Source organism: Alligator mississippiensis, chromosome 1, assembly GCF_030867095.1.
Source record: "Alligator mississippiensis isolate rAllMis1 chromosome 1, rAllMis1, whole genome shotgun sequence".
Classification (NCBI taxonomy): domain Eukaryota; kingdom Metazoa; phylum Chordata; order Crocodylia; family Alligatoridae; genus Alligator; species Alligator mississippiensis.
In genome coordinates, this window is record NC_081824.1 from 67,287,249 (window position 1) to 67,313,020 (window position 25,772).

At 42.6% G+C, this 25,772-nt stretch overlaps 1 protein-coding gene across 2 annotated transcripts in view; it reads left to right on the top strand.

Moving 5' to 3' along the window:
• Positions 1-211: 211 nt before the first annotated feature.
• Positions 212-25,772, top strand: part of MEI4 (meiotic double-stranded break formation protein 4) — a 183,139-nt gene continuing 157,578 nt past the window's right edge. For both annotated transcript variants that reach the window (XM_059731348.1, XM_059731341.1), the window contains exon 1: positions 212-448. In XM_059731348.1, the coding sequence (XP_059587331.1) occupies positions 418-448 (31 nt within the window). In that variant the 5' untranslated portion in view covers positions 212-417. The remainder of the gene's footprint in view (positions 449-25,772) is intronic.

Sequence of the window (25,772 nt, forward strand, 5' to 3'; positions counted from 1 at the left end):
TCCCTGCTGGGCCACTCTCCAGACAGCCTTGTCCCTCGCCACCAACCCAACCCTCCCCAGTGGCAATTTAAGCCCCAGGTGACTTCTTGTCCCCTCCCCTGTGGATGGTCCTAGCTGCCTCCCTCGGTATGGCAGCCAGTTGTGTATCCCAAGGGGCGCTTCTGGACTGCTCCTGTCCCCTCTGAACTCTTCCCCGCTCCCCCTCAGCTGTCCTGCCCCGCACAGCACACAGCTCTCCGGGCCGGGGCTGAGCAGCCAGACGGAGCCAGCGCCTGACTGGCTGGGAGGGCGCCGGGACTCAGGTCACCCCGGGAGGGGCCGCGGCTGAGGGCACAGGGAGCGGCGGGAGGGCGTCCAGGGGGCGCCCACCCGCTTCCCTCAGCGCCGCCTCCAGTCGGGCGCAGCCGGAGCCTGAGGATGGAGGCCGGAGGCGGCGCGGGCGTGGCAGGTGCATGCGGTGCCGCCTCAGGGCACAGAGCGGCCCGGCCCGGCCCGGCCTCGGCTGCGGGGGGTGCCGCCCGCGGGGGAGCGGGGCCGGGGGATCCCCAGGCGCTAGCCAAGCCGCGGGGACGCAGGGGCTGATGGCGCTGGCCGGGCGCGCGGGGAAACGCCGCTCCCCGCCGCCGCGGCCCGGGCCCCTCAGCGCCTGCACTCGGAGGGGGGGGCGGATACGCTGCGTGGGGCTGGCCTGTGCAGCCTCAGGCAACTGGACACATGGCTAGATATAGGTGTGGGAAAGGATTGTCAGCTGTGGGGTAAGCTACCTATACTTAAGCAGACGACTTGCTTAAGCATAGGTAGTTTATCTCCCCCAGCTAACAATGTCAGGGCTGGCCCACCATTTTTTGGGGCCCCCTACAAGGTATCGTTTTGGGACCCCCTGACACAAAGAAGCTGGTGGCGGTGGCCCAGGGGTGGGGGTTAGGGTGTGTGGGGCCCCCTGCGGTGGTAGGTTTCACAGGATAATACGGGCTGGCCCTGCTGTTTGTACACCTATATCTAGCTATATATCTAGTTGCTTGAGTCTGCATTTGTGTGTCTCTCTTTATAGGGTGGTTCAGTGGTAGAGTTTGATTCCCAGACACATACATCTACAGCCATGGAGGCAACAAACATCTGGACGCAGTCTGGTCTTTGGATTCTGTCTCAGTGCCCTAAAGAGAGGATGGAAGGGCTGGGCAGACTCCATTCCTCCAAAAATTCCTGCCCAGGCATATGCATTGAAGGTCTGGGTGGCCCTCATGCATACACCATGATCCAGGGGGATTGATGGTTGCCACTACCACCATCTATGTATATAGATCTACATCTGGGAAGGCCCCCTTCTACCTAGAAGAGGTAGAGACAGATCTACATCTATCTCTGTTCCTCTCTAAACTTAGCAGTAGAGACAGATGTAGACCTATGTATTTCAGCTCTGGGGGTATTCTGTGTACACTTAAGTAACTAGATATATATTTATATATAGGTATATAGATAGATTATCAACTATAAGGATGTACTTAAGCAGATAGATAGGTGGGTAGCTAGCGATGGGGATATACTACATACTATATGGGGATAGACTACTATACTAAATAGATAAAGATATATAGATTGTCAGCTCTGGGGATATTTTATGTGCACTCAAGCAAATATATATATATAGCTAGATATAGATATATAGATTGTTAGCTGTGGGAATATGTTACCTATGCTCAAGCAGACATAGAGATGGAGACAGCTGTAGATCTATATATTTCAGCTCTGGAGATTTTATTTACACCCATGCAAATAGATGTATATTTAGGTATAGGTATATAGATAGACTGTCAACTATAAGGATATACTGTGTGCACTTAAGTGGATAGATAGATAGATAGATAGATAGATAGATAGATAGATAGATAGATAGATAGATAGATAGATAGATGCAGTATATCCTGACATCTAAAGAAATAGATAAAGATATATGCATATATAGATTGTCAGCTCTGAGGATATTCTGTGTACACTCAAGCAAATAGATATATAGCTAGATATAGATAGATTATTATCTCTGGGGATATACTATCTACACTTAAGCAGAGAGATTGATATTGATATACAAATTGTTATCTGTGAGAATATATATTTTAAGCAGATAGATCTAGTTATATAGATTGTTAGCTCTGAGGCTTAAGCAAACATATAGATAGATTGATATAGATAGATATATAGATTGTCATTTATGGAAATATACAGTGGCAGATTAAGATTTATTATGGCCCTGGGCAAAGAGAAAATTGGAGGCCCCCCCACCAGGTGAGGACAGGTTCTCTCTGCCTCTGCCTGGGGCTGCAGCTGGGCCCACCCAGCCTCCTCAGTGCATCCAGGGCCAGCCAGGGGGTGCAAGTGCCGTTGAGGTGAAGGTGGCCCTGGCCCTTCTGCCCAGTGAGTGTCATGCTACCAGAGCTGCGGTCCCCCAGCACCATGGGACAGGCCAGGGCCAGGGCTGGCTTGTGATGGGGCCACAAGCTCTGCTCCTGGCTGCCTGCCAACTTCTCTGCCCACCCCTTTGCTGGCCAGCGCTGTCCTGTCTCAGTGGCACTGGGGCCAGTGGCTGCCTGCAAGTGGCAGGAGCGGGATTGGGGGTGCCCATGGGGCCTCCTGGCAGCAGATGGCCCTGGAAAGTTGTGCTGCCTGCAGGGAGCCCCATGCCCACACCTGGCCCCTGGCCCCTGGGCACCAGCTGGAGGGGAGGAGGCACATACTGCCTGACCTGGATGTCCATAATCAGGATGCCCATGGGCTGTGCTGTCCCTGGCACCCCAGGGAACCCCTGATTGGCAAGGGCTCCTGGGTCCATGCATTAATCTATCCCTGGGAATATACTATGTATGTGTAGGCAAATAGATATATAAAGTTAGATATCAAAAAGGTGTACTAACTTTATAGCCGGTTGCTACAGAGCTTTAATTTGCACATGTAGTGAGGTCTCTCCTATGGCTGGGAGCCCCATCAGCTGACAGTGTTCCTAGCTACTGGAGCGCAATATGCCCAGCCAGGGCTGGAAGTCTTGCAACTGAGGGGACTCCCAGCCCCAGCAGCTGCTGACTCTGGGTCCTAGTGACACCCGGCTGCTGCTGGAACCCAGAGTCCTGCAGCTGCAAAGGCATGTTTCCTGCAGTGTGCCTTCTGGTGCCAGGGATCCAGCTGGGTCCCAGCAGTCGCAGGGCATGACTGTGATCTCCCAGCCTCTGGGGTTTCACGTACCCCCGAGGCTGGGAGATTGCAGCATCTGTGATCTTGCAAGGTCAAGTTATAAGGTGCGATGGGATTTAATGCCCAGTCCCACAGTCATGCCTCCTGCCATGGTAGGAGATGGCATAGCAGGAGGTGCAATTGTGTGGATTGCGTATTAGATCCCATTGTGCCTTTATCTGGACATGTAGAGGAGCCCTCAAGTTCCCTAGGCAGCTTGTTCTATTATTTTTCTGTTCTACATTAGAAGATTTTTTTTTTCTGAGATTTAATCTAGGTCTGTTTTTCTGTTATCTCGGCCCATTGCCCTTTGTCCTGCTTTCAGTGGCAGGGGAGAACAATATTTTTCTTTTCAGATGTTAAAGGATGAATTATAAGTTTCAAGCAGCTAAATTCAAACATTTATCCCATTTCAGTTGTTTGACTGACTTTAAACTTCAGCAACAAATATATATTTCTTGAATATGGTTTATTTTTCCTTTTAAATTTAAATGATTTAAATAGATGAATATGTTTAGGCCTCAATGTTGGTTGTCATAATTTCAAATAGGTTTATATATCTAATATAATATCAGGTCTAATAAAAACCATTTTTTTATGCACACTGATTCCATCTCCTAATGTATACAAGCTTCCAGAAAATTTCCAAAATGCCTTAGAGTTAATTTTTTTCTGCCATTGTAGTTTGATGTTTGCAGGCCTTTTATTGGCTTTTTTATATTAGTCATAAAACCAGTTTCCCTGAATCCCTTGTTTGTCTCTTTTGAACTCTCCTGCAAACATTCTGTTACTTCCCCAAAATCACATTTTCCAGTTGCATAGATAAGTGCAATATGGAACAGAGAATCAAGGCCTCAAGATCAGACTTATACCTTCTAGTATGGTATTTAGGGAAAACTTATTAAGTATGATAATCTTGTAGATTAATAGTTAATGATTAATGACAGTAAATTTGTTTCTAATTTTACATTTTTCCAAGCTTGTGGGTGGTTATTTCCATAAAATGCATGCTTTAGAACTGAAGTTTAGTATGCATATTCTACTCATAAGAGTCGGTATCCTTCTTTTGCTGTATAAACATGGGTCTGACAGTTTTTGGTCTCAAATTATAAACAGTCTTTTTAGAAAAGTGACATGCTTTAAAACTAATTGGATTAACATGGACTAATTTTATTAAATATGTATGTTTACTATAGCCAAACAATTAGTCACAGAGATTTTAAAAAATTCAGAATCATTTATGTTGTCGATAAAATTAAGTCAGCATATCAGTGCTGAATGTGTTTGATTCTTATTATTATGATCAGTGGGGTAACACTAAGCATTTTGTAAGGTTAGAGTAAAGATCAGGGCACAAGGAACACTGTTTCGTGAGGAAGAATGAAAATTAGAGAAACATCTTTTATTTTGTTAAATACTCAAACAGGAGCTGAATACATTTAGTACAGAATAATCTGGGTATCGTTTCAACCACTACTACAAAAGACAAACCAATATTCAGCATGTTTACTAGTCTGGCTTTTTGTATTAGTGTTTGCTCACAATATCTTAGGCACTCTCCAAATGTATGGGAAGCACATGCAATGCCTTGAAGAACTCTCAATCTAATAAGACAGGTGAAAGGAGGGGAATGGAGAGAAAAATATACAGAAAAGATTTTTATTGTTAAAAAAGGAAAAATTACTTAGGCTCAGTTGCTGCACTAATTACTTTATTCTTATTTTTTATTAACACAACTATTTAACCATATCAAAAGCATATTTGAAGAATAACATAACAAAAACACATTTAGAGGTAAAAGCTGTGATTATCTACAAAAAATGTTTCAGTTACTTTCCTCAAAGTTGCTTTCCATTAGGTTTTTCTCAAAAGGGTTGTATCTACATGTGCAGTAAATGCACATGAATAAACTCCGGAGTTTATTGCGCTCAGGAGCAGAACACTCCAGAGTAATTGGTTCCAGAGTTTGGAACAGCACATGGAACCTGGTGGGAGCAGCCCAGGGCTTCCTGTGCTGAGGAGGGTCTGGCTGGCGCATGAGGGTGCATCAGCATGGGGGCTGCCTGGTGGCTAGTCCTGCACTGAAGCACCCTCACGCCTCAGCCAGCCCTCTCACTGTCTACATTTGTGTTAAAGTGCAGTAATTTACTATGCTGTCAGATAATACTTGTGTCCAGTGGGACTATATGATGGTGCACTAAATTTGTCTATACTGGCTTAATTGCTGTGCATGCATAGACAGACTTTTAATTCCATCCAGGAAGAGCACACACCAACTGCTGCAGCTTCCTTAGCCTGACGAAGGGTTTTTGAACCTGAAAGCTTGCTTAATAACTATTCTCCAACCATTTGGGTTGGTCTAATAAAAGATATCAAATTCACCCAAGGAACCTTGTCTGTGTAGACAGTGACATTTTACTGTGCAGTAAATGTCTACTGCATGATAAAGCACACATGTAGAAGCACCCAAGAAGGACAGGACTAGGTCTCATGTTGCCTTCATTTTTAATACACTTTTATTTCCACATTGCGGTATGACTGTGGTACTTTTCTTTTATAGTCCTATTAGTTTAGGTAGTTGTAGCAGGCAATTGGGTAGCATAAAAATCCTTATACTTGCCTTTTAGTGAAGCAGACAGGTTTTCCATGATGAAAATATACCATATTATTCTATCCTGTATCATTTGGCAGGGTTGCCTGTTCCACACTTTGGCAATCATGTTGCCAGCTGTTAAAATGAGGTGGATTCATAGAGCTCTGTAGTAATCCAGAGTTAGGTGCTTGGGAAATATACCCAGAAGGAACATTTTGAATGAAAAGGGGAGCCATAAGCCAATTATCGAGCAAATGTTTTTTCTGATAGGAATCCAGAAACTCTATATAAAGGGCCCGTTCTACCATCTGTGTATGAACGTACTTTTATTTGCATACAACCTTTCCAACATAGCTCAGGGTATGATCTGGTTATTTTGTTAAGCCTAGATAATGTTAGATATGCTTTGTGTAATAATTTGAGCAAAGTCTTTCTTGTTGCCAAAGAGACAAATGTGGAACAAGGGTATTTATCCATTATTTTTATCTTCACTTCTGAGAGTTCTGTACCTAAATCTCTCCCCCATTTTTTATGTTTATCTCTTTGGAGGTTTTCTTGCTGCAGGGTTCATCAAGGGCATAACTTTTCATTAAAGGAAAAAAAAAACAAAATGTGTCCTTTCAATCACAGTTGGAGAACCAATAAAAAAAGTTTTTCCTCTTGGATTTTGTTCTTAGCTGCATACACTGAAATTTGGTAAATCTGTTATCCAGTTTAGATTCATTGCATCAAAAGGCGTAATTTTACTGCAGTTTTGTTATCCTGTATACCTTGTTTTCCTGTGCTCTAATTCTCTTACTAGATTGACTGCTAAATTATTAATCATAAGCTTTTGATGTTTAATAGGGGTGTAGATTTAGTGATTCATGTAACTTGTGGTTAATTTCTTTTAAGTGACCTGGAAGAAGTGAGTGTTAATTAAGGTGTGGAGGAGAAGAGGGAAGTGGCTTGTTGTGCAGCCCAGGTCACAGAGAATGTCTATTGAGAATAGTAGCTTGGAAGAAAGTGAGGACATTTGCAGAACAATGAAGAACAAAGAGTGCTATAACTGGTTGGGCAGAAGGTAAGGGCAAAGAAACTGGTTAAAAAGGGAAGGACAAGATATGTGGAGTTGTTGGAAGATAAAATGAAAAACTTAAAACTGAAGAATCTGGAAAGCTAGTAGAAAGATTTAAACAGAGTGGTGACTTGGTAAGAGTAACAAGGAAGGAGGGGTTTTGGTTAGTGTGTAGTTGTTTTGATACTGAAGAAATAGAAATGCAAAGTGCAAAAATAGAAATATAAGCAGATCTGCTGTAAGTTGTGCTGTCTTAGTAATTTAATCATGCAGAGCTTTGTAGGTAACACTCCTTTCCATTTCTGATGCGGTAGTAGGCAAGTGGAATGAATGAATAAATGCAATTGTGTTTTATTCTGTTATTTTTTCACTTGCGTTCCATAGTGTCATATTCTATTTGTATTTCATTCTGTTCCCCATGAACGGCGCTTGCCCCCAGTGGCTGGGGGGGGCACGGCTTCGCCAGCGGCAGCAGGAGCCCAGTGGCGGTCAGTGGAGAGCTCCTGCAGACGCCACTGTCAGGAGCCGGGGGGCTGGGGTGGTGAGTGCTGACCAGGGGTTGGTGACCACCCACAGGCGCCACCGGCAGTGGCGGCAGCAGCCGGGGCAACCATGGACCATCTGCAGATGCCACCGGTGGTGGGGTGGTGAGTGGCGACCGCCCACAGGTGCCGCCAACAGTGTCGGTGGTGCCTTTTTGCAGGGGGTGCACCGCCACGCGCAGGGGGTGCACGTACACCCGCACACACCCTACGCATCTCCCCTGCTGTTCCTTGCCTTACCTTCTCCAGATTTGACTTTCTGAGTAAGACTGTCCAATTTCTGAGTGGCCAGGGGATACAGGACCCCCAACCACACAACATGTAGGCCACAACCCCCCCGAGCCATGTAACCCCTCCTCCTACTCCCTGCACCACATAGGCCCTGTTGTGTAGATATGCTATACTACACAGGCCCCCTGCATGCGTGGATGCAGTATGATTGCTCCCTGCCCCAGCCCAGTGTGTGGCACTGACACAGATGATGCGTGGGATCTGCAGATCCCTTGAGCCCTTCAGCCATAGGCTCTCTCAGCCCAGGGGCCATACCACTCTGCTCCCTCACTAGGGATAGGGGCAGGCAAGTGGAAGAGGGAGGAGTGAGGGGGAGCCTAGGAACTCCAGTGGCAGCAACAACAGAGCACCATTCCGCAGTGGTGCCTGGAATAAGAGCCTTGAGTGGATGGAGTTATGGTTTAACCTCTTAAGGGCTGCAAGCAGCCTTCTGGCTGCCAGTTGGACTGCCCTGCTTCTGTGTATATCCTCATCAGTTGTTCTTTCTCTCTCCCTAGATCTAGATCTTGACTATTTAAGTAGTTAACCATTCAAGTAGAAATTCTCAATGTTATGACTGAAATGAGCTAAAATAAATGCCCTATGTAATGTTAATTCTAGGATCAGTAGTGGGGTCTTTTTTGTTTTATCCCTACATCTTCTTTCTTTAGGATAGATTCAGAGATTCATTGCAGCTATGAAACTGCATAAGTTACTTAGGCTCTGTGTTACAGGAGCTATCTTGCAAAGATGTAGAAGTAGTATAATTTCATGCCTCTAAACAGAGAGGATTTAAGGTAATTTCAGTAAAAGTTCTCTTTCTTGCTTTTACAAAGAGAAAGAGAGAGGACTCCTAGACTGATGTGGGCAAGATAGGTTAGGAACTTACACCACTGAGTCATCTTTTAACTCCTAACAGTGAACTTTATAGATTATGACAAACCCAACTGCAGAGAACCCAGAGTCCAGAGTTTTTCCCCACTGTGTTGCTACTTGCACCAGGGAAGAGATCAAGGCTGCTCTGAGATAACTCCTTACCTCCATTAAGCTTTACACTGCCCCCCCACCCCACCCTTTTACAATCCCGGCAGCTGCAGTAGGGGAATCTCTGCCTGCCCCAGGAGGCCACTCTTGTTGGCTGTGAAAAAAAATGTAGGTCTCCTTTTCCATAGAAAGGGCTAGCCTGGAATATCACTTGCCAAGCAATCACTCTTTCAACAGACAATCAGTAAGGAGACAAAACAGCAACATTTTTTATTATATAAGTAAAAAAGTGTACAAGCAAAACAGGCCATAGGTTTGGAAACAAAAAAACAAAACATGTACAGATTCTTACCATGCCATTTGGCTATATCCTAGTCCTCCAGAGAGTCCTGTCAGTATCCCCTGAATTCAGCTTTTCTGTTGATTCTGCCAGCACTACCCATGATCCTTCAAAGCCTGTGATTAAAAAGCCTCAATTCTACCTTAGCTAGACTATAAAAAGCCTCCAAGGCCAGCCCCTTGCCCCTTTAAACATTATTCTAATTGTTTGAATAGAGACCATTGCAATTCAGGCTTCAGGGGATTTCTGGGCAAAACCCAAGATGCAGTTTTTTTCCCGAAGCCTGAGAAAACTGATTTGGCCGGAAATAGTCTGAAACCATAGAGGAGAAGGGAGGACGGGAAAAAAAGTTTAAGAAAAACTTACCTGAAGTGTGAAGAAAAGTAGCAAAACCCCAGAAACACTGTTGAAGCCCTGTGTGTTTCCAGGGGCAGCCTAGTACAGGTTGTTCAATCTGTTGTTGAATAAGGTAACAACCTTATTGGTGGGGAGTTTAAAAGCCCTGCCCAGAACAGAGCAGGTAAGTGCCTCCTGCCTTTGGAGCTGCAGGCATAGGCATGCTGGGTACTTGCCCCTGCAGCATCTCTCTCCCGAGCCCCACTTTGCTTTGCTGCCCTGTGGGAGCAGAGGAGTTTCCCCCTCCCCTTCTCTGGACAGCAGGGCAGAGGAGTGGTCCTGTCAACCAATCAGAGGTGTGGGAGAGCTTGCCCTGAAGAACACCTGAAATTGACTCCAGTGCGCCTACAGGGAGCCTGCTTGCCTCTTCCCTTCCCCGCAACCACCGGAGCCTGAATTCCAGTGGTCCCTATTTATGAGTCACCAGAAACCTCCAGAAAGTTCTTGTCTTCCAAGAAACCTGGGATTCCTGTGGGCTCATTCAGACAAACGCGGTCATGCAGTTTGCAGTGCGACATACTGCATTGTCTGGTGTTCTCTGTACTGCAAGGGCACGCTGCTTGAGCATGCACTGTGCGTTCTTTTTTTTCCATCAGTTTTTTTTACCCCTGGATATCAAGGGGTCAGAAAAACTGACAGGAAAAAAAACAGTGCAATGCACACTCGGGCAGCATGCGCTGCTGAGAAGTGAAGTCAGGTTGCCCAGAGCTGTGCTGCGGCTGCCGGCCAGGCTCTGCCTGGCAGAATCGCTATGGCTGCAGCCTTGGGAGGCCTCCAGAACCCCAGGTAAGGCTACTGGGGCAAGCACAGTGCTGGCCCCAGCCTCCCATTAACATCCCCAGGGTAGCTTGCCACATGCCAAATCACGCTGGCACAAGCATTCTCCAGGGACAAGTAACTGCAGCACAAGGTGCACTGCTGTTAGTTGTTCCCACTGAACCAAATGTCCACGCATGTCTGGACGCACCCTCTGGGGCCATATCTTTCAGATGCATTTGCTATAGAGATGATTTCCCCATTACTGGCAGACAATGCCTGTGTTTGGGAGTGGCAGTTCATCTTGCCTAGAGTCACAATAGCAAGAGATTTAGCAGTTCCACCCGCTACCTTTCCTTTAGTAAACCATATCCCAAACTGTAAAGATGTATAAAGCCGGCATAACATAACTAGGGATGTGTAAGTTTAAATGATTAATTGTCTAACCGATAAGTCCAGTGATAACCAGTTAGGTGACTGGCTATTGTTTTGCATGAGGCGGGGCACAGCCTGGCAAGGAAGGAGAGGAAGGGAAGCTGGGCGGTGCCCCAGCAGGAACCAGAAGTTGAGAGGGTAGGCAGGCAGGACGGAGAGAGAAGTAAGGAGGGGAAGGGGATGGGTTAGTAGAAGTAATACCCATAGCCTATGAGGTTAAAGAAGAAAACAGTAGGCAGCCTAATGACTCGTCAATTAAACAATTAGCTGCTTGTTCACAAGTGCCTGCCCCCCGCCCCCCCCCCCCAGCTGGGGGCTTCATGTGGGCTGTGTTGTCTGGCTGGGCTTGCAACTGCCTGCTCCGGCCCTATTAAAGGGCCCCGGGAACGACTCCTAGCAGCATCTTTGTTATCAGTTTACCATTTTGAAAAATAATTAGAGGAGGTTAAACGAATATTTTTAAAAATAATATTTACATCTCTAAACATAACATAATGTGTACAGTGGTAACAGTAACATAGTTGGATACAGGATAATATTGACTTTCCAATGAGACCACAAAGGCCATATCAGTACTGTAAACATAAGAAAGCATTCATGACACACTGCTATCTCCCAAAACATCATGGGGTTTGTTACAACAACCTTTGTCTGTGCTTGTATGTGAGTGAGCATTTGGGGGGGGTGGCGGAATCAAAGATAATGATACTGCATTCCAGAATCAGTAGGTATCATTATTAGTGACACAGGAAAAGAGTCTGTTGAGGAGGAGAAAAAAGATCATAAAAAGAAGGACAGCTTGTAGAGAGAATATATACATAATTTAAAGTTGATCAGAAAACTCAAGCTTACATCAGAGTTTTAACATTTGGACTAATCTAAATGGAAATAAAACTAAAAAAAGTATCTTTTTATCTTTATAATACTCCTGTAGGTCCCATGCTTTCTAAGCCATCAACACTTTAAAAAGTCTTTTTTAATAGTTAAAGTTGAGGGGTTTGAACTCTTGAGTGACTCTGGCTTCTTATATGTAGAAATATGTTTTTCCACTGGGCATGTCACTAAGCAGAAGGTAAAAGAACTCTGATAGTTGAAAATTCTGTCAGCTGAATCAGATCAAAAATGCAAAGGCAAAGCTGTCCAAACTTCTGAAGAGTTTAATTCAAGTTATATTTATGGAAGAGAAAATAGTTTTCTTAAGTTAGACATCTTAAAATGAGCTTTTAAACCTTTTCTTGTGAGGGTAAAAATATTTTGAAGTAATTTCTCACATGTGCTTTTAGTCCACAAAGGAAATGCACAACTATTTTTGAAGTTTGCTTATGCTTTTGCATCCTTGTGTTTTTTAAGTTTGTTTGTATGCACATGTGTTTCATACCTGTATGTTTTGATAATATCTTTTTAGAACTTTTATGGGAGTAAAATTTGCAAAAGCATCCAAGTGGCTTAAAAGCATGCCCCATTTTCAAAAGTGGGACTTTTAGGCTAGGTACAAAAGCCTAAGGTGGAATTGATCTAAGTTAAATGGTTTTCTGGAAGCAGTTTTGTTTAAAGCGGTAAGAAACAGAACACACATTTGCCCTTTGATTAGTGGTGTGAAAATCTTAAAATGAGTTTTGTCCTTTTTAAACCAGTCTATGTGTGCTGAGCTTCTGTTATGGGTATAGACCAATTTCCAATCACTTTTACTGGTAAAAGTGTCATGTCTGTATCTTATCTTAAAGTATCCTAGATTGCCTAAGATTTTTAGTTTCCTATTTCCCCTTGACTTCAGGAGGTAGGCACTTCAGTACTTATGGAGATCTCCTCTTTAGCTACCTTGAGTCTTACAGAAAGTCATGGACTTGGGTTCCTGAATCATTTGGGTACTTGTCTGAAAAACTACCATGGATGAATGTAGAAAAACATCATGAAACACATTTTAAAAGAGTCTTCTGATTCTTCTCCCAGTTAAAAATTATCCAAGAACAAACAGTATAATTTTAAAACCTAAAATTACTTTAGAGTTAAGGAGTTTGAAGAAATAAATCACTTTTTATAAAGATTCCTAAGAGTAAGACTTTGGATATATTTTAATCATTATAGTTCCCAAAATAATATACCACTGTAACTGCATAAAAAATGTTTTGGCGCTTCTGTTTTAGACTCAAGTTGGTAAAGCTGATTTTTAAAATATATTCTTAGTGAATTTAGTCGCAGTCGACAGTTTTGTATATTATAATTACAAGTTATTTACAAAGGATGCTGCCAAGTAGCTCTGATTTTAATATGCCTTTATAAGGTAGACACTGCTTAATTTGGACAGAAGACACATTTCAGTCCATCCTAATTATGCAGCTGTGCCATTAATATTATTTATTATATAAATATAACACCAACATCATGCTAGGTATACCAATTAAACCAAGTTTATTTAAATATTATGTAATGTTATAACAATATGTGCCTATAGCACCATTCATTCAGTTGGAACATTTGCATTCCTTTATGGCTTATACTGCATTCAACTATATGTAACTATAATAGGTCAATTTTTTAGTTACTTTTGTATGAGAAAAGGAAAGAGAGCTTCATTTGAGTAGTTTGTCACCTTCATCTACATTTTACAAATGAGAGAGCAATGAAATTAAAAAATCAAAAGCAGCATATCTATTACTAGCAAATTGCCTGTCATGAATGACAGGGGGGCATGGATAGAGAGCTGCCACCCAGCACCCCACAGTGCTGCCACTCTGGCTCTGGCCCCGCTGCGCCCCCCGTGCATGTCCTCTCCTTCCTCTCTCCATCCCTGCTGCCTCCCCCTCTCTGCCGGCTGTTGTTGGGGTTGCGTGGTGGCAGCAGTGGGCGAGGGGAGGCGTGGTGGTGGCAGAGAGGCACTGCCACCGGAAACCCCCCCTTCCCCTTCCTGCTCCCCTCCCCCCCGTCCTCCCCTCTTCCCTGCCACCTCCCCCTCCCTGCTGGCTATTGTTGGGGGTGGCACTGCGGCTCCCTCACCCTTGCAGCCAATCAGCATGTGCCCTCTCGGCGGCACATGTGCAGTTGGCCAAGAGCATTAGAGACAGACAGACAGACTAAGGCTTTTATTATATTAGAATAGTCATTCTATTAAAGTGACAGACCAATTGTTTAATACAGAAGCTTAAAAAAACAGTTTTATGATTGTTCTTATATACTGTTATTTAGGTTCAGTTTAAAAGGTTTCATCTGTAGTAGAGGGCAGAGTGGCTACCTCTTCCTATCCCCCACAAAACCCACTGTTTATTTCTAATATGCAGTATCATTTTTTAAACATATTCAGTGCTGGAACACAAAAAATACAAACTCTGATCTATTAGAATCAGGAATGCATTTTCTATTACTCTTCTTTTACATTTTAGGCCCAATTTATTTTAGGATCCCCTGACTTCTGACTTGAATGCCTGAGAATTGCATATACAGAATTCGGAATTGTGCCAAGGCATGTACAGTCCCACAGTGATTTGAGTTCTTTTCATTTCTAAAACTCTAAGCCAGTGGTGTCCAATCCAGCCGGTGAGCTGGATAAGTGGTCGCAGGTCCATCCACAGGCTGGATCACAGCTCTGGACCTGATGTGGAGCGCAGTGCTAGCCCAGCCTGGACCTGATGCAGGCACATGGGTAAGGCCTAGCCAGAGGCAGTTCCCACACAGCTGCCTCAGGCCCCAGGTGGGCCTTTCCTATGTGACTGCATTGGGCCTTGGCTAGGCCATTTCTAGGCGGCTGGATTGGACCCTGGCTTGATCCAGCCATGTGGGAATGGGGTCCAATCCCTCTGTGCAAGATGAGCCCAGTTGGGATCAATTAAGCCCTGTGGGGTATACTGACACCGTTTCCCCCGCTGCCAAATTTCTGGACCCATGGGGACATCTGTGGGGTGGATTACCTGGCTTCATGGGCTGGATCTGCCACCACTCAGTCTGAGTACAAATCTCACTCTTCTGTGCCCATGTAGATGATTAACCCAATTAATGAACTGATCATCATAATATCTCCCTGCTTATAGGTTAGCATTGTTATTCTACTGTAGTGAAAAGTATAGGATTGGAAGTAAACAACATAACTGAGGATGTATAGGTATTTAAAGCCAAAAGTGAAATCTAGGATTTCTTTGCAATCAGTGATGAAAGGGACTAGATTATTGTTGATCTGAAGAAGAATGAGAGTTGCAATGGTACAGGAGTAAGTAGTGCTCTTGTTTTGGTCATAAGGGAGGAAGATTAAAAGAAATAGCAAGTGAGAGATCTGAAAAATTGGAAGCAACATCTCTTTCAATTCCAAAAGGCAGTTGCAGGAGTCCAAAAGGGGGTTGGCAGTTAGAAGTTTTCTTTCTACCAGTTACTTGGTTACAAGAAATAATGAGCTAAATTCATTCTCTTTTCATACAGCCATTACTCTAAAGCAGTGGTTCCCAACCTTTTGATTCTGTAGGCTAGCTGAGTGGTGTGCAGTAGGTTGGTGGGCTGGATTCAGTCCGTGGGTCTGATCTTGGCATGCACGGGGCCAGGTCCTGCTGCCCTAGCCCTGGCCCTCTGCCCTGGTCCTAGCCCCAGCACTGACCTTGCGTTTGCTAGGTCAGGCCTGTTACCAAATTTGCCCATTACTTTGGGGTGTGCTCATTTATTAGGGATAGTTTCTAGGGTCTTGGTGATTCTGTCAATGTGCTGCTTGTGTTACTATACGGAGCTGTATTTCTCCCTTCTGCAAGCCCTCACCCCCAGTGGAGCTATCTTGCAGGACTCAGTCTCAATGGGACTGGGTTCCTCCAGTCACCAAATCAGTCATACACACAAACACACACAAATTAACGTGACACGCCTGACCTGGCCGGGCTGATCAGCATGGACAGGCTGACACCCTCATATGCCAAGAATCAGTTCATAAGAGCAACAATAAAATGCAGTCAGACACAAGCACACAGGTAAACAGAATCCCTCTGAATCCGGCTGGGTGTCCAGCTGACACCCTCATGGGCCAGCATTCAGTTCATAAGGGCACGTCTGAGTCAAACTGGGTCAATCAGCCTGTACAAGCTGATCCCCTTATGTGTTTCAAACTCAGCACGTCCCAATCTTTCGCCTCTTGATGAGCAGACCCCACAATATTTTGGGCTTCAGAGGGATCTTTAGCATAGGTAAAAGAAGCGTTGCTGCAGAGCACGGGAGGAAAGAGAAGCAGAGAAGGAAAAATATACCCAATTACTACCAGTTTGACTATAAAAGTTATTTATTGCTAAGCATATGAAATATATAATAGTACTAGTAGTAATAGACATGCAAAAGAAAAACAAACACAAACAATAACAATACTACCCTGGTTTCACTAAGTATTTGGGGAAACTTAGCTCAAGCTTAACTAATACAGTTCAGGTTCAGAAGTTTATGCCTGGAGAGAAGAGAGAGAGAAAGCGAGTGCTGGGATCTCACCTAGTCCAAGGTACTCAGGCTGCAAAGGTGACAGGCACAGTCTGTAGCACAATCCTTGAAGAGAGAGATGATCTGTTCTTCCAGTGTCCCAAGAACGACAGGGGATGGCGTCAGCACAGGAGTTTTCTTCTTCTTTCTTCTTCTCCTTCTTTCCTTCTGCTTCTTCTTCTTCTTCTTGCAGCACACCCACTTACAGATTTTTATGCCCTCAGTTCAGCTGCTTCGAAGCACCCTCAGTAGTGTAAATCATTGTCTTTTCTATTGACAAGGGGTTATCTGGTTTGGACCATCTCAGGAAACTGATTGATAATCAGGAAACACTTAAGATTAGGGAGTAACCCAAATACTTGGGAGCCAGCTTGAGATTCCTGTGGATGGCAGATATACTGATGGGATATCTCATGGTTTCTTCAGGAACAATAGATAGCTTGCAGCATCAGGATTTGGGATTTTTACTTGTTGTGCACAAGCCTCAGCTTAGCATGACTTTTCCAGATCTTACTATAGTCTTTTAACAGACTTAAGACAATTATTGGGGTGCTCATAACCTTTTGTGGAGAGGACTCCCACCAGTCATCTCGGGAAAGATATGACAACACCTGGGATTAGGGCTCCAGCAGGCTGGATGCTGTGATGAACCCTTAACCATTGTTCAAATGTTGCCCATAACTCCTCTGACTCGGTCTCTTGCCTCAGCATTCCCTAACCCAGCAACCGAGTTTTAGTCAATCAAGTTTAAATAGGCCTCCCATAGTGGGACTGGGGAATGTACGGCCCGAGATGCCTATTAAACTTAGAGCTGTGTGTGTGTGTCTGGGGGTGAAAAGTCCTTAGTAAATCCAGATTAGAACTGGTCTGATACATGCTGAGCTGGGTGTGTGTGAACATGGGTTGATTAACATTTGAAGCACAGATTCCCTATCATGCAGTGCTCCCCTGCTTCTCTGGTCCCAGAATTCACTGCAGTCTCTGCTTCAGGCTTTCTGTTCTCCATCTCTCATGTAAATGAATGGTCATCTGGTTCCATCTCGAATGTAAATGAGACCTAGGGCAGTTGTTCACTCTTGTCACCCTTATCTGGAGAGTTTTAGGTATGTCTCTCACTGCATCTTAATCAGTTTTGTTTAGGTGGGGGGGGGGGGTGAGTCCTTTGTGAGTCAGACAGACTGCATCCTGTGCCAGGGTTGCCCAAGAACACAGAGCTGAGACGTAACAGGCCTGCTTCCCTGATTCTGGCTTCATGTGCAATGGATTGGACCTACCATGCCAGCATCACATGCTTTGCTTCAGGCCTGTTGCCTCATCTCTGCGTGCTGGTGTGATCATCTAGCCCATAGAGTTGTATATTTGGCAGTGAGGGAGCAGTGGCAGCTTTCATATCTCCCTGCCAAATTTCCAGGACATCTGGGGCACCCCATAATCTAGATCACATGGCTCCATGGGCTGTATAGAGCCTATGGGTCAGACGCCAATCACCCATATTCTAAAGAACATGTTATAGGTTTGGCTGACAAAGAAGTATCATAGTGGATGTCTATATAAGACACTTACTGCACATTAGCCTAATAACACTGCACAGTAGCATGTCATGGCAAAAACCATGCTAATAGCTTACTGTGCAATGCGCTATTACTAGGCTAACGCGCAGTAAGCATCACTAAATAACCATGTGCTGGCGCTACCGTGCAGTAACTTAGATAATGAGCATTTAGTTTACTACTAGTACTGAAGTACTAACATTTAGTTATTATTACTCATTATCTCAGGCACATTAATAAACTTGTAGACACGCCCACACTATGTATGCAACTTCAGTAAGAAATATAAACAACATACATTGTATGGTTAGAAGGAAATACAAAAATAGGTTTTACATGTTTAAGTTGAGCTGCAGTTTCTACCTAGTGTTTCACTTCTCAATTAAAATAGGGAATTCCATTGTATTGTTTTGAAAAAAATCACATTTTCAAAAGATTGTAGCTGTTCAAAATTGTTGAACATCCAAATCTTATGCACTTGATTGATAAATGTTTTTATTTGAATCCTGAATGCATAGTAATACTGACTTAATGCAATGTGTTGTCTCTATTTATAACATTAAAGAAAGTTGTATAGATAAAATGTTTCAGTGGTTTTAAAGTGAAATTAAGCATTTGTTATTGACAGCTCAGTTTCATCTTAAGATTTTGTCTTTAGAAGGATGGGCCCTAAGGGTCTTCTGAGATTTATGATTTATGTACCAGTCTTTTCTATACTGTGTTTGGTAGTTTATAAGGAAATATAACTGCATTAGTCTCTGTCATCCACTTGTGCCATCCTGCCAGTAGATATATGTCCATTCTGTCTGCATTAGATGAATTGGCCTTTGGTTGGATTGTTAAAGGATGAATGCATTTTACACATGTCAATTATCTGTTACAGATATCACAAAAATGTGCCTCTGTTAGCTTAACACAGCACTTTGTTAGGTTAATGCTAAATCCTGAACTCTGACCCCAAATTTAGCAGAGCTCTTCAAGCACACGAATAAGTTGCATTGGCTTCAGTAAGACATGCGCTTAAGTACTTTTGTTGTATTGAGGTCTAAGTGCATAGCACATTGCAAAGTCAAGCCTTTAGATCCTTAAGCTTAGGCCTGAGAATTTGAATTCCAGATGTTCCAAACTTAATTTTGACCAGTCAGCCAATATTTGCCTGTCTTTGTGTCCATAAACAAGGAACTATGTTTTAGGTACCTTACAGGAATGTTAGGAGAATTACTGTTTGCAGATGTTGTTAGAATCTTGAGTAGTGTACTGGTATCTTCAATATACTTGATTTAAAGTCACCTAGTTCTTGAGAGAAGAGGATAATAGTATGGATTATATAGTGTGTGTATGTATGTGTGTATATATAGCTATCTATATCTATATATAGATATCTATATATATCTATATATAGATATCTATATATACACACATACACACACACTCTATAAGTATGTAGACTTGAACATAGGTAGTCAATTAAATTATAATATATATAATAATTTATATAATTGATATTATATAAATATCAATATATATAATATATATAATATATATATTATAATTTAATTGACTAATTAATTATAATTAATTTAATATAATATATATAATATATATATTATAATTTAATTGACTACCTATGTTCAAGTCTACATACTTATTTGAAAATGCACCACAGTCTTTGCATCTTGACTGTCAGAAGTGTCGCTGACTGGGTAGTCATTAGGTTACTATCCAAATTTCTGTTAACTTAGATTAAAACTAATAAGCGAGTGGGATAGACACTTTGCATAAACAAGCAAATGTGCATCATCAGGTTACTTTTTTCCACAGCTTTGCAGAAAATTCCAGTGGGATTCATCTGTTGCCTAACATCCTGGCATGTTTAGAATGCCTGAAGTAAAAGAAAAATCGAGCTATCATGATGTGTGTTTGGGTAGGATGTTTGGTATAAGTAAAATTATCTTGCGTGTTGAAGTGATGACAGTTGAAGTAATCTTGGTCAAGTACTTTAGGCTTCTGAAGCAATACTAATAGGAAGGCAGCAGAGCATGTAAATCAAAGTGTTTAGGCACATTTAATTATTGTTATGATACCCAATTTGCATTTTCTCTTGGTGCAGACAGAAGCAACAGTTTCTGTCTGATTTGGCCCCTAAAAGCTCTCTACAGCTGTGACCAAACAGAAATGCATTGCTGTAGAGTTAAAAGGGCCTGATCCCACAAAAATCTGAACCCTCGTTGCATCAGGTTCAGATGAAGATGGTCTAAAATGGAGTGGCTTCACTTTAGTAACTTCTGCCTGCATGGCCCTCTGTCCCAGAGCTGTTATAAGAATGGGAAGGGGGAAAGGGAGCAAAGGGAGTTTGGCCTGGATTTTTGTCAACCAGCGCTGGAGGGTCCACCAGCCCTACCCTCCAGCACCAGCTGGGGAGCCCCCAGAATGTGCTCCCTCCTCTCCCTTTCTCCCCTCCCATTCTGAAAACAGCACTGGGGCTGGGAGGGTAGACGAGCTGTTTCTAGGGGACAGTGGCTTCAGACTTGCAGGTTCTGTAAACAGCAACTCAGTTCACCAGACCCTGGGACCCCAACAATGAATTTCTGTTGGGTCTGGAGGATTGTTGTAAATCATGGCGCGTCTTGTGAAGCACCGTGAGTTACAATGGGAAGCTGCTCTTTTATCTGTGACTTCTGCTATTAGAAAAACAACATACCATATTTACTCAAATCTAAGGTGAGGTCCCCCTGTTCAACATGGGGGGAAGCCCCTCATTTTAGATTTAAGTGTAAGTAGGAGTGAGGGAGGCAGTCGCTGTAGCTCTGACTCCAACCCTGAGCCTGGAATCAGAGCCACAGCTGCTGGCCCCCACCTGCTCCTTGTAGCCTCTGCTCCCTTTCTTCCCTTGCTTCCCATCATCACAACCCTACGCTGCTGGTTACCTTGTCCTTGCAGCTTTGGTCCCAGCCCAACCATGCAGAATTGGCAGGAGCTCTGGCCCCAACTCAAGGGTGGGGGGCTAGAGCTGCCACTTCTGTTGCATTGCTATGCTGGGATCAAAGGCAGCATATGGTCTGTGCTCCCTGCCCCTGGTCAGAGCAGGGCCCTAGCCAGAGCTAGAGCTGGAGCTACAAGGGGAAGGTAAGCAGTAGCAAGGGGTGATGGGCACAGGTGACAGACAGCAAGGAGTTAAACAGGAGGGGGAAAGTGTGGTGATACAGGGACCATGGGGAGGGGTAGGTGTCAGGGTGGAAGGCAGGGGTGGACACTAGAAGCAGGGGGCAAGTAGTGAGAGGCAGGAGCTGGGGGACAAGTTATGGGGGGTCAGCGGTAGGAGGTACAGGCAGTGTAGAGGTAGGTTTGGGGTTCATAGGCACTGGGAGGGTGCAGACAGCTGGGGAGCCAAGTGGCTGTAGGGGCAGATGCCAAGGGGGTCTGGTGGTTTGACTCCTGTCCATAACCAAAAATGTGGGGTGGAAAATTGTCCAGTGCTTTATTTTTCTGTGGGAAATTTTCCATTTAAAAAAATTAATTGTTTCATAAAATTCATTAGTAACAATGAATGGATGCCAATATAATATTAGGCAAGCTTGGAAGTTCAAAGTTGTAATTTATGTTTTTCAGGTGATTATCCTTATGAAGTGTGTGAGAGAGTGCTTTATATGTGCTTTATTGATTTGTAAGTAGGAGGGTAAATACACTCACATAATAATCCAAACCAAAAATCAAGTTATAAATTCACCTAATTGTCTGTGCAGGCCAACTGAAATTCTTATGTCATGTCAGACTGCAAGTGAAAGCAAAACTAACCATGATTAATTTTTGTTTCATTGTCAGTTCAGCAAAAACAGAGGAGTGTCTCATTTCTTCTCTTGAGTTGAAGTTGGAAGTGTTTGCATAAGATCTGTTAGTTTTTTAGTGATTTGCTTTGAAGTAGTCATAATAATGCCAAATCAGAAAAAAAGTAGTGTGTGGCATCATTATAGTGAAGTTTAAGCCACTGAAGGAAGGAAGAAAGTAGGTAGATGTAAATATTGCGGGCAGGTGGATGCTAACAATGCAACAAGAATGAAGAAACATTGAATAACATGTAGGAACTGTCCTGAAAGAGTACAAGCCTTATGCATAAAGTTAATACAATGAAGTGGTGGAACAACAATATCTGAGAAAAGTCTACTTCAGGAATCCTATGTGCATAAACAAACTAATATGTTAAACAACACACAGTACAGACTAGCATCTATATAGTTTTAAAACATCATTTTAAAAGTTGCTAATGCAACTCTGGGCTATTATTTATTCATTTAAAATTTTTGCAGCCTGGTTTTCTGCTTGTACTAAGTACCCAAAGTGGCTTAGGCTTAACAATATATATATTCTTAATTACATACTATATAAATAGTTAATTATTTCAACCCAGCGCAGTGACCTTAGTCTTCCGGCCAATGGCAGAGGCCAGACTATACTTCCTTTGGGCTCTGCAGTCCCAGGGCAACTGAGCACCAAGGTGAGCAGCGGAGTGTTCTTTCTGGCAGGGAAAGGGGAAGCAAGCTCCCTGCTGCTTCTCCTTCTCTTTCTGATGGTTGAAGCCAGATGAGAGTAGGCAAAAATAAAAATCTGTTCCCCCTTTTGTTGCAGAAACTTGGTAGTTCAAGTGAAATAGCATATTTGCAATAAATGGAAAATGAAAATGTTGAGCTGTTGGATCTGGGGGGAAGAAGAAGCAGGATCCTCACTTTCAAGATTACAGGCACCAGATATGTGATCCGCCATGAGTATCCGTTCATAGTTTCATAGTAGCTAGGGTCAGGAGGGACCTGAACAGATCATCTAGCCTGACCCCCTGCCACAGGCAGGAATGAATGCTGTTCAAGACAGTCAAGCTTTTTATCAAGCTTTGTGGACAAAATATCAAAAGAAGATTAAGAAAAAAGCATATGAGACATTAGCTTGAGCTATATTTGCAAGTGGTACACCTCTTTCCATAACTGAAAATCAATACTGGAAGGAACAGTACAAATTAATTCACCCATCATATAAGTTACCATCACGTTATTGCTTATCACATTCTCTCTTAGATAGAGAGTATGAGAGAGTTCAAACAATGGTTATTCAAAGGATTGGTCAAGCAGAGTCACTGACTCTGATGTCAGATGGATAGACTGATATACAGGGAAATTCTTTATTGAACATTATAGTAACACGTGAACCAATATTCATGAAAGCAATTGCTACCAAATCTTCTTGTCATACAGGTGAATATATAGCCAAATTACTGAGTGAAGAGATTGAAAGTGCAGGTCCCTCCAGGATACAAGCCCTTGTAACTGATAATGCGAGTAACATGAAAGCTGCATGGCAAATATTAAAGGCAAAGTATTCTCATTTAATAGTATTTGTCTGTCTTGCTTATGGGTTGAATCTTCTGGCAAAGGACATAGTAAGTGTGACTACAATGAAGACAATATTGGCAAACTGCAAAGCAATTGTGAAGGTATTTAACAATCTTCATGTTGCTAATCAGACTTTGAAGAAATTACAGAAAGAGAAGCAAGGGAAGGAAAGTGCACTTTTATTGCCAGGAAAAACTAGATGGGGCTCAGCTACAAAGTGTTTACATAGGTTGCTGAGCACAAAGAACTGTTTGCAGTGTGGTTCAATAGATGACACAGTATCCCTGATTATTCCCATGAACATAGGGAAGCAGATTCTCGACAACGATGTGTTCTGCTTTTGAGTTCAAGGAGCATTCAATTTTCTACTACCGTTTTCAGTGGCTATCAAGAAACTTGAAGGAGATACACTGAGCCTTTCAAATATTCCAGAGATTTTCAGACAACTGAATGAAAATGTAATTGAGCTTTGCCGCCTTCACCTCTATCCAAAGAATGAGTAGTAAAACAAATGTTTACTAAGAGATCTGAGTTTTGCTCTCATTCAGTTCATCTAGCAGCAAACCTTTTGGATCCTCAACACAGAGGAAAACATTTATCAGAAGATGAATTATCTACTGCTTTCGATACAATTATGGAAGTAGTGAATAATGTCCCCAACATTGATGAAATAGCTGTGATGACAGACATTGCCAAGTACTGCACAAAAGAAAAACTTTGGAGCAAAGACATCATTTGGTGGGCAGCAGAGAATATGTCTCCTCTCACATGGTGGAAGGTATACTGTAATGTTGTCTAGGATTGCTCTAAGGATCCTAAGCATTCCACCAACAGCAACTTCTTGCGAACGGAACTGGAAGGCTTTCAGCTGAATCAAGACAAAAAAAAGAAGAATAGGCTAACAAATGAACGCACTACTAAGCTTGTTTCTATTCCTCAAAATCTCTTGCTTCTAGAGAATCCGTCAGAAGCACAATTAGTGAAGAAGATGAAGCATGATGATAAGTTGTCCTTGCCCATAGACTCATTGGCAAAACCATCCTTTAGTGAAAGACAATGTGGTTCAAGTAGTTCTGAATCAGATTTGCCTCAATCTGATTCTGAAATGGAACTAATAAATAGTGCAAGTGATTCTACACAGATACTGACAGTGAAACTGGAGGTGCCACAATGACCTCAGCGGAGGAGAGTTAAACTCTGTTGAAGTAGATGAGTAGACAACTACAGTATATCATGCACCGTTCTTTGGGTGTGCCAAAATTAGTGTCAGCAGTTTTCAGTGCCTTCATTTTTTTCTTAAATTTAAACAAACAGTGTAAAGGAAGTACATGCTATTGTGTATTGTCTTTACATTTTTAAAAGTATTCCAATAAAAATAATTTCTTTCTACATAAAACTTTGAATGTGTTTGAATATAACATTTAAACTACATTAAGTGTGCTCTATTTATTTTTTTTCCTAATCAAATATTTCAGTTCAAATATTGTGGCTATTGGGACATAACATTAACATGGGGGTCCTTTTTTTAGTTTTTACAAAATGTAAATCAAATAAATATGCTAACTCAGATCATGCTCTATTTAGGATATTAGAAAAATTTTCAGAAAATTTTCCTATTCAAAATTTTCTGGAAAACCCACATTGCTGCTCATAACTACTTGCCCCCTGAGTTGCCTGTACCCGCCTGTTCAGTGGTGGTAAAGGATGACTTTAAGACAACCCTCCAAAAATTAGATTCTAGATATGGAAAATTGTATATAAATTATAATTTTTTAATGTTTAGAACAGAGGTGGGCAAAATGAGGCCTGTGGGCCAGACGTGGCCTGCCAGGCCACTCTGTCCGGCCTGCGGGGTCCCTCAGAAATTTAGAAAATTAATATTTATCACCCCTGGCTGCCTGTCGTGCAGCCCTTGGTGGCTTGCCAAAACTCAGTAAGCGGCCCTCCGACCGAAATAATTGCCCACCTCTGGTTTAGAATCTAATTATTGAGGGGGGGGGGGTCCTTTTAAATTCAGAGTCCTCTTACATTTGGGTAAATAACGTATATGTACCTGAACTGCCATTTTGGGAATATTTTTGTATAGAAACAAGGGCTAATCCTTGGACAGCTCTTCTTTAATGTTATGATAATATTTTAAAATTAAAGTTACAATGAAGTATTGAATGAATATTTGCTAAAGAATTACTAACCGAATTAATTTATTGGGACAGAAGACCCTTTCAATTCTTCCCATTCATTATTCCTAACCTCCATCCTATCCCTCTATTCCTGCTGCCAAAACACTTGTCCATGCTTAGCTCAGCTTGTGTCTTTCTTCTTTAGAGTGACTTTTCTCTGCCCCAGTCTTTCTATACTGCTACAAATCTCTTCCTGCAATCGCTATGTTCTTTACCTTGAAAATTTCCATTTTGTCCCTTTTTTTCTCTTGTGTAAAAACCATGTTACAAGCTCCTTAAAAGTAGGGACTTTGATATCCATAAAGAGTAATATAGATTAATGGAAAAAGTAACATGGGTAAAGGCACTCCAAATGCAGTGGATTTAATTGTGGACATTTGGTGGCAGTAATTAAAAAATGTAGTTGTAACTAATTTTCCAGTTTCTCTGCAAAATTTAGATTCTGCAAGAGGATCTAAGTCAAGGTTCTGTGTACAGATCCATTTGGAAATTCTGGGCCTAAATTATGGAGTTGTTACCATGGGTCCAAAAGTATGTAGTGTCCAAAATAGAAAGCTGTTGCTATCTTGTAGGCCCTTTTAAAATTGTCCCTATATTTTTGTACACTTTAAAAACTTGAGTACTGCATAAAATAGGTAT